The sequence below is a fragment of the Daktulosphaira vitifoliae genome, unplaced genomic scaffold (assembly GCF_025091365.1).
Source record: "Daktulosphaira vitifoliae isolate Bord-2020 unplaced genomic scaffold, ASM2509136v1 Scaffold_2, whole genome shotgun sequence".
NCBI lineage: Eukaryota > Metazoa > Arthropoda > Insecta > Hemiptera > Phylloxeridae > Daktulosphaira > Daktulosphaira vitifoliae.
The window spans coordinates 3,722,928-3,731,863 of NW_026099573.1; the positions used below are offsets into that span (position 1 = coordinate 3,722,928).

The 8,936-nt window shown below is 34.3% G+C and overlaps 2 protein-coding genes across 2 annotated transcripts; both read left to right on the forward strand.

Annotated features, from left to right (window-relative positions):
- The first annotated feature begins 4,673 nt into the window (after positions 1 to 4,673).
- LOC126897174 (general transcription factor II-I repeat domain-containing protein 2-like) lies at positions 4,674 to 6,128 on the forward strand. The gene is made up of 3 exons (XM_050670544.1): positions 4,674 to 5,060; positions 5,174 to 6,055; positions 6,102 to 6,128. Exons 1-3 carry the CDS (start codon positions 4,674 to 4,676, stop codon positions 6,126 to 6,128), a joined length of 1,296 nt encoding a protein of 431 aa, XP_050526501.1.
- Positions 5,977 to 6,672, forward strand: LOC126898863 (SCAN domain-containing protein 3-like). The gene has a single exon (XM_050673269.1). The coding sequence runs from the start codon at positions 6,131 to 6,133 to the stop codon at positions 6,554 to 6,556; it is 426 nt and encodes a 141-aa protein (XP_050529226.1). The 5' UTR covers positions 5,977 to 6,130; the 3' UTR covers positions 6,557 to 6,672.
- The last annotated feature ends 2,264 nt before the right edge of the window (positions 6,673 to 8,936 follow it).

The following is an 8,936-nucleotide window of genomic DNA, read 5'->3' on the forward strand; positions in this document are numbered from 1 at the left end:
AAAAAAAAAAGCTCAAGTCCAATCGATGAGGACTTTTAATATGTCATTATACATATCTTAATTCAACTTTAAAAAAAAAAAATTTGGTTGGGAATTTTTTTCACCATTCACCAAAATTACTCCTTCGTTGACTGGCCTAATATGTTTAATTGAATTTTATGTTCGATTTTCGTATATTTCACATCATCACTAATTATTATACAACACCAAATGTTGCAAAAATATTCACCTAAAAATTACATCATTTGCACTAGTCAATGTTACTTTAATGCTATACAAGAAAACATTTATATATTTTGATATGCCACTATTATTCATGTTGTCAGACAGTGAAAATGTTACATGTATCTAAAAATAAATAACTTCAAGTGAATAGATTCCAAACATACAGAGTGACTTTTTTATCATAACCCACTCAATTACTTACAGAATAAATATATTTAAACATTTTTTTTTGGTTATCTTTAGTTACACATTATTCTTGAATTATTAGCTATATAATACTTTTTATGTTCATACCTTATACTTTGTAAGGGTGTCAACTTTGTTTTTTTAAATGGCAACAATTAATTTAATAGTAAATGGCATTTGAATTTTTAATATATCTTTATTCGTTTATTAGATATAAACATTTAAAGTTTCAAATTTAACAATAATGTGTAACTAAAGATAAAAAAAATGTATGCTTAAATTATTTTTATTCTGAAAGTAGTTGAGTGAGTTATGATAAATAAATCATCCTGTATATGTACATAATGATAATATAGATATTTTATATTTGTTTTACAAGAATATTTTTTTAAGTAGAAGATTGTGTTTACTTTAACTGAAGAAAATTGTATCAAATTATAAAAATGATTTTGGTCTTCTGTAACCGATGTATCGAAATAAAATTGTTTTGTTTTAATAATATCGTTTAAGCAATTGTTGAATAGAATTTCTTCCTAATAATATAGTTGTAAAAATACAAAGAAAAATTTTAAAATAATAAATTACTTAGTTCGTGTTCAACAGCCCACCGTGCAACACGTATTCTAAATGAATCACATTTCAGAATTTTTTTCACCGACGACATAGTAACATGTTTTATATGCAAAGCTAGTGGAAACACTTCAAATAATTGTAAAAATGTAGTTGCTATACAAGAAAATAATACTCCATCCAGCCCAAACAAATTAAACGAACCTGATGACTTCATCATAGACCTCACTGATTTAATTGAAAATATCCGCTCTCCCACAACCCTGATGCTTGATATACTTGATCAAATCAAATCGGATTGGGCCGAAAATTCGGAAGAACACAATTTTTTTTTCCTCTCACCCCAAATCATCCCGATGAAGCACTGTCTCACTTACAAACAGAAACTCAGAAGAGACTGTTGTCTGATTCGTCTTCCACCAAACCACCGGACTCCCCGAATGCCATACCTCAGTAAAAAAAAAAGACAAAACTACCAAGAAACCCAAATACAATCTCGCTCAAATTCATCAATCAATCTCGACACAATTTAGACGAAAATCCAAATCCAATAATCGAACACTTAATTATCAATGAGCCCTTACCAATCACATACACTTAATTTAAATATATCCTGGATAACTTTAACATTAAATGAATGAATATTTACACTCTTATCGAAGATGTAAACATAAACATCCCAATTTTAATGGCCATAATAGAACAAATTCATCCTAAAATAAAAGACAGACCACTCAAATCACGCCTAACAAAGCTTAGAAATATACTTTTCCAATCTCGACCCCTTCAACAAAATACTATTCAAAACTAAACATAACAAAAACCATACAAGTTTTATTACATAATCTCTAAAATGTTCAATCATAGACATTATCGTTCAATGGAATATAAACGGTCTACACAAACACTATATTGATATCCACAGAGCAAAAACTCACATCGAACCAATCGCCCTATGCTTCCAAGAAACTAATTTAAAACCTAACACCACCTTTCCCATAAAAGGATACAAAGGTTTTTTCAAAAAAAGCCAAAAATATTTCCGTGCTAGTGGCGGAGTTGCTATTTACGTCAATAACCTCATTGAAAGCACTAAATTCATATTGAATCTTCACTTGAAGTTATAGCTGTCTCCATTAGTCTTAAAACCTTATTATGTATTTGTAATATTTACCTACTGGATAGCATCATTTTTACACTCACAGACATCATCCAACAATTACCCAAACCACTTATCTTTCTCGGTGACTTGAACAGTCGTAACCAATTCTGGGGATCTCATTTTACCGATCAAAGAGGCAAAATTATGGAAAAATTTCTATAAAATGAGCAACCAATATTATTAAATACTGCAGAATATACTCGCCACAATGCAACTCACAATTCTCTATCAGCTATTGATCTCACAATAACAAATAGCCCATTTTCATCAACTGGCCATTTTCTATAAAAATCATAGATCAAACAGCCCCTACATTTCCACCAGTCCGTTGGAACTTTTTTAAACATATTTAAAAAATCCAAATCCATAGAAGACCACATAACGCTAAAGAAATTCTGTGCACAACCAAGATTTATAACAAAAAAAAGTAAAACTGAATCTTGGCGAAAATACACAAATTCAATAAACTCAAACACATCTCCAACTGACATGTGGAACAAAATCAAATCCATTAGTGGAATATCTCATCAGCCCCTACCAACCAATCTAAACCATAATGGCCACTCACTCTCATCTGCTACAGACATAACCGAAGCTTTTGTACAGCCTTTTATCAAAAATAACTGTACTTCTAACTATGAATACAATTTTCTAAATTTCAAACACATTTAAAGGGACTTTTAACTTAACTTCTACCAACAAGAAAACACAATCAACGAACCCTTCAATATAATTGAACTACAAAATGCACTATCTGGATGTAAAAGCAAAAGCCCAGGCCTAGACGACATGCCGTATTCTAAACCTACCTAAATTAGGACACGAAATATTCCTCCAAATTTATAATATAATTTGGGAAACAGGTATATATCTAGATCAATGGCGCAACGAAATATTAATACCTATTCCAAAACCTAAAAAGAACAAATTCGATACCTTCAACTACAAGCCCATTTCACTCATCAATACACTAGGCTAAACACTAGAAAAAATAATAAATAAGCGCCTCGTTTGGCACTTGGAGACATAAAATTCACAAACGAATGAACAATGTGGATTTCAAAGAAACCATTCAACTCCCGATACCCTTTCTTCCTTACACAATGATATTTGTAACGCAAAAAATCAAAAACAACATTTAATATTAATAGCCATAGACCTAGAAAAAGCTTACGATATGGTATGGCGAAACAGGGTCCTGAAAATTATTCAAGAATGTGGTATAAATGGCAAAACAAACCGCAACAATTATCAGGTCCTACTTCAAAGGTACCATCCAAAATAAATACCCCAATTTTTTACACATTTATACTGACGCATTCAAATCTCAACATGGAATTGGCTTTGCAATTATCAAAGAAGAAACCAAAATACTGCACAAAAACAATATTCTAATAATAAGCGACTCATTAAGCGCCCTCCTAGCACTCCAAAAACCCTTCTCGACAAATGAAATAACCCAGAACATTCAAACCGAACTGTATTCTACAAAAAGAGATATAGAATTTATGTGGTTACCATCACACATTGGCATAGCCGGCAACGAGATGTCAGATAAGCCAGCATTTGTAGCGACCAAAACCATCTTACATCCAGCAATTAGTGATATATCGGCTAACGACATAAATATATCCATAAAAAATAAAGTAAATATGACATGGAAAATTTACTGGAACTCTGTGCTGTCTTCAAACAAATAAAAAAATGCACCAAACAGTTGCACTACCTACACAATGTAAATAGAAGACAAGAAGTCACTCTTACCAGAGTGAGACACTAGAATTCCTTTTTACTAATTGGACATTCCTTTTTATTCATTCGTTCCTAATCAATAAAGATCCACCAACCATATGTAACAAATGCCAAGAAGACCTAACCATCCAACACGTCATCTTAGACTGCCCAGTCTAGGATGACGTATTTAAAATACCCGAAACTCCCTATCAATACCAAACAATTTAGATGAAGCTCTCCACGAAGACAACACCAAAAAAAATATAAATTTCCTCACGCAAATCAACATTATAAAGAATCTTTAATTAACATGTATTCAAATGTTAAGCTATTATAATCTCCGATCTTTAATATTAATTTAATTTACACCATATAACAGGGGTGGCCACAACGAGTCTCGCGAGCCACATGCGGCTCTTGAGTTAATCTGGTGCGGCTCTCGAACCTGAGTTCAGAGTAAAAATATTACTGATTTAAAACAATATAATAATGCAATGTACAGTTTGAAAGTCTTTTAAGCTTTACAAAACTCAACATTTGTTTTGACAAGTCTTTTTTGTAGACTTGGCAACACTGCATACACACCAAACTATGTGTCGATATGGCAACGGTGTACGAGTACATTCTGACGTAGTGGCATCACGAGTCACGACAGTCAGTGTCAGTCAGTACTCAGTAGCCAGTCGCACTACCGCTGCTTACATACGCTGTAGCTAGTAACATTATTTTTGTTTGTGCTGTGTTGCTGTTTTGAGTTCAGTTGTGTAAGTGCTAGTGTTGAAATAGTTACATTACAATGCTGTCTAAGAAGCGTAAATATGAAGAGGAGAATCGAGTTTTTAATACAGACTGGGAGGAAGAATTCGTTTTTGTTGAAAGAAACTGTAAGCCAATGTGTCTTTTGTGTCAAACCACTTTGTCACAGTTCAAAGCCAGTAATTTAAAACGCCATCATGATACTAACCACGGTGGTTTCTGTAAAGATTTTCCTATTGGTTCTCAGTTAAGGAAAACTAAATTAAAATCCTTAAAGGAAAAACTTGATTGTCAGAGCAGGGTTATGTCAATGTTTACAAAAGAAGCAGATTTGACAACTGAGGCTGGCTTAGTTTTGGCTTTTAATATTGCAAAAGCAAAGAAGCCTTACACAGAGGGAGAGTTTATTAAAAAGAATATGTCACAAGTTGTTTCTATTTTAGACCCTGAAAATAAAAAATTGCAGAAATTGATAGACCAAATGCCTGCTGCTAGACATACAATAGAGAGTTTCTGTTATTATAATATATAATATAATAGCGAATTTCTGTTATTAGTGGCGATATTGTTGGCAATTTACAACAAAATTTAAGTGAGTGCTCAGCAATTAGTCTGGCTTTGGACGAATCTACAGATGTCAAAGATAAACCCCAGTTAGCCATATTTGTAAGGTACGTGACAAAAGACTTGGAGGTTGAGGAAGAACTGTTAGACCTGGTTACATTGAATGTTACTACTCGTGGTTGTGATATTAAAGAAGCCCTGGATGGTGTTTTATTGAAGAACTCTGTGCCTAAAGGTAGTATTGTTAGCATTGCTACCGACGGTGCACCAGCTATGGCAGGTAAGAAACAAGGGCTTATTGGGCTTTTAAATGAGGATACATCATACCCTGATTTCCTACCTGTACATTGTATTATTCACAGGGAACATTTAGCTGCAAAGTATTTTCAATATCCCCAGATTATGCAGGTAGTTTTAAAAATTGTTAACTACATTCGATCAAGTGCTAAGACACACCGACAGTTCAAATCCTTCTTAGAGGGCTTGGACAATGACGAGCTTCCTGATGATGTATCATGGTACTGTTTAGTTAGATGGCTATCAGTAAGCAATGTTCTTGACCGATTTTTTCAATTACTTGATCCAATAAAACAGTTTATGCGAGAAAAAGAAAAATCTTTCCCAGAACTTGATGACCCCCAGTGGTTGTTAGATTTGGCTTTTTTTACAGATGTGGTTCAGCATTTACAAACCCTAAACATATCACTACAAGGAAGAGAAAAACTTATTTCTGACTTAGCGCAGAGTGTATTTGGCTTTCATAGCAAGTTAAGGCTCTTTCGGAAAGATCTTGAGACTAAGACATTTGCTCACTTCAAATGTTTGAAGAAAATTATTGAAAGCAATCCTGATGTTCAAGTTGAAACTGAAGATTATTTATGTAAATTATCTGGTCTTGCTGAAGAAATCAATGGCAGATTTAATGATTTGAGAATGCTCAAGCCTTCATTTTCATTCTTGGAAAACCCATTTGGTGTTGATGATGTGGACGACGGCTGTCCTGTTTCATCACCAATTACAAATGATACAGCAGCTGTAGAGTTGGAGATACTAGAATTACAAGAGGATGAAGGGCTGAAAGGACTAAAACGAAGTGGCATTTCAGCTATAGATTTTTGGAAGAAAGTTCCAGAAGAAAAATACCCTCTAACAAAATTGTGTGCAAAGAGACTAATCTCAATATTTGGCACTACATATGTGTGTGAATCACTGTACTCAACACTTAAGTTCATTAAATCTAAATATCGATCTGAACTAACTGATGAACACTTGAGTGAACTCGTGCGAACTGCGCTTACCAATTATAAACCAAACTTCAAACAACTCACAGCTAAAATGAACACTCGTAAAAGCAATTGAACATTAAGTTAACATTGAATGTTATAAATAAGTAGAGTACAATAAATGTTTCTTCTTTTAAAATTAAAAAGTGTCTTTAACTTATTAACCATAAATTCATCTCCAAACAATGTGGCTCGCCTTAAAACAGCTTCATAAATTTGTGGCTCCCTGAGTAAAGGTTAGTGGCCACCCATGCCATATAACATGTACACAGGGCTAAAAGCCTCAGACGTTGAAGCCCATCAGTCTTTTAAATAAAAAAATTAATTACTTTTGTATATCCTAATTTTTCTTTATATTCAATAAAATTACAAAAAGCATCTATGAAAGTTAGATCCAGGTTAAAAAACGCTTGTTGAATGATGATTTTGAAATATTTGAATTCCCGAGTTGTAAACGAAACATTTAACTTTTCTAATAACGATATTTCAACAAATGGTTTTACTTCTAAAAAATAATCAATTATAATTAAAAGAAGGAAACAATATATTGTTGGAGTAAATACAACCTTTTATTGCTAATGATTTTGGAATTGGTACTGGGCCAAATATTACAGGATAAATACAATCGTAATTCTGATTATCAATTTGGATACTATGAATTTGTATATTAGTTTTTTTGTTTTGGTCTACCGTGATAATTTCCGTAAATAATAATCCGGGAGCAAACTTTCTACGTAATTTTCTTAACTTTGGTTTTAATATTAATAATTTTTCTAAATCGATCTAATGAAAGTTATAAATAAAGAAAAAAATAATTTTAGTATTAGTTTTTTAAAGTTATTAATGCTGATTTGATAATTGTATTAAATTAGTATCTATTGAATATTGACGTGGTCGCATTACACTTCTGGCTTTACCGCTGGAGAGCGACTGCAACACAGCTACCTCTCCTTGTCCAACAGGTCACGCGACGCCGAGTGACGTCGGGTGACGCGAACTGGTCTTTCAACATCCGCACGGAATACTTAGTGATATTTTTACGACCTTTGATTTATGTTTGAATAATAACAATAAATTGTCACTAATATTAATTATCATTCGCCGTGTTACAATTTATTTATCTTACAATAAATCCTTTACTACATCATTGGCGCAGTTGAATAAAGAAATTTTTTTTTTTTGCAGACTAAGAAATAGCTAAGGTAAGTGCTAAATAATTACAGCAACTATTATTTTTCGCACCCTTAATGAAATATTTGCAAAAGAGAGAACCTACAGCTTTAACTGACTAAAAGTGTAGTAAGTCCCAGAAAAAGAAATTTTTAAGACTTAAATGGTTATAAGTTTAAAATTTGTTGGGATCAAGGTGTATATAAGCTATAGAGACAGACTTATTATACAGGAGAATTTCCAAACGTGTTTTGTGCTAAAAATATCTTGTAGACAAGTCTACTTCCTGATCACGTGATCAACGCATTAGCTTATCCCCGTTGACCTAATTATCTACTATTATTAGAATATCAGCACTTAATATGTCAGGTAAGAGCATACTTGAGCTGACTATAAGAGAGTTGTAAGGGGAGCTGTCACGATGGGGACTCTAAAGCTGACCTTATGGTTCGGCTGGAAGACTATCTAAGCCAGGAGGAGGGGGTTAACGCGTCGAGTAATACTCCGCCCCTTGATGACGATAATCCTAACGGTAGGTCAGGGCAACCGGAAGATAACGATCGCCGTTCTGAAGACGACCGAGACAGCTGGTCACTGTCATATGATACTTATATGATGTTATGCGGGTACGTCGAGGATAATGCGAAGCGGAACGAGGAGCTGGAAGCAATAGTCGTCCAATATCGCGACCACATTGCTCAGCTTGAGACAAAATTGAACGACTTCATCAAGCAAGTCAACTTGTCTACTTGCGAAGTACAGGGGGTACCTTGCAGTACCAATAGGGGAACTCTGCCGCTACACCTCACGCTTAGGCAAGTTAAAGCGGACAGACCCGAAAAATCACAACTCCGATCGGAAGGGTGAACAGATGGCCGCGCCAGAAAATTCCGACCGAGTATACTTCGGCGAAACAATACCGTAGAAATTACTTTTCCGGTGAAAAATTTGTTTCGACCCGTCTAAACGACCAGTACCCCGAGACACGCAGACCGAGACCCTCCTACGCCGGTGAAAATTTTATTTTCTCCAGTGGATTAGACTGGATTTTGGAAGAACAGCACCGGAACAGACAATTCTTCGGTGAAAGTTTCTATTCTTCCGCTGTAACCAAAAACTCTACGGTCGAGGTTAACCCGGCGTCCGAAGGTCGTCACCGAAATATACAGATCTCCGGGGAAAACTCCACTTTCTTCGGACAAAATCCAGAAACCTTCGATCAAAATCGAGGAATGACTGGTATACACGGAGTGAAACGGTCTGAAAACCGTCCCGGTCCGGAAAGT

What these genes read in the sequence shown, in the direction of transcription:
- LOC126897174 (XM_050670544.1), top strand. Translation starts at nt 4,674, where the DNA reads ATGCTGTCTAAGAAGCGTAAATATGAAGAGGAGAATCGAGTTTTTAAT. An exon ending in TTAAAAAGAATATGTCACAA is followed by an intron (nt 5,061 to 5,173) that starts GTTGTTTCTATT and finishes ATAATATAATAG; the next exon opens with CGAATTTCTGTTATTAGTGG. An exon ending in AAAGCAATCCTGATGTTCAA is followed by an intron (nt 6,056 to 6,101) that starts GTTGAAACTGAA and finishes GTCTTGCTGAAG; the next exon opens with AAATCAATGGCAGATTTAAT.
- LOC126898863 (XM_050673269.1), top strand. Translation starts at nt 6,131, where the DNA reads ATGCTCAAGCCTTCATTTTCATTCTTGGAAAACCCATTTGGTGTTGAT.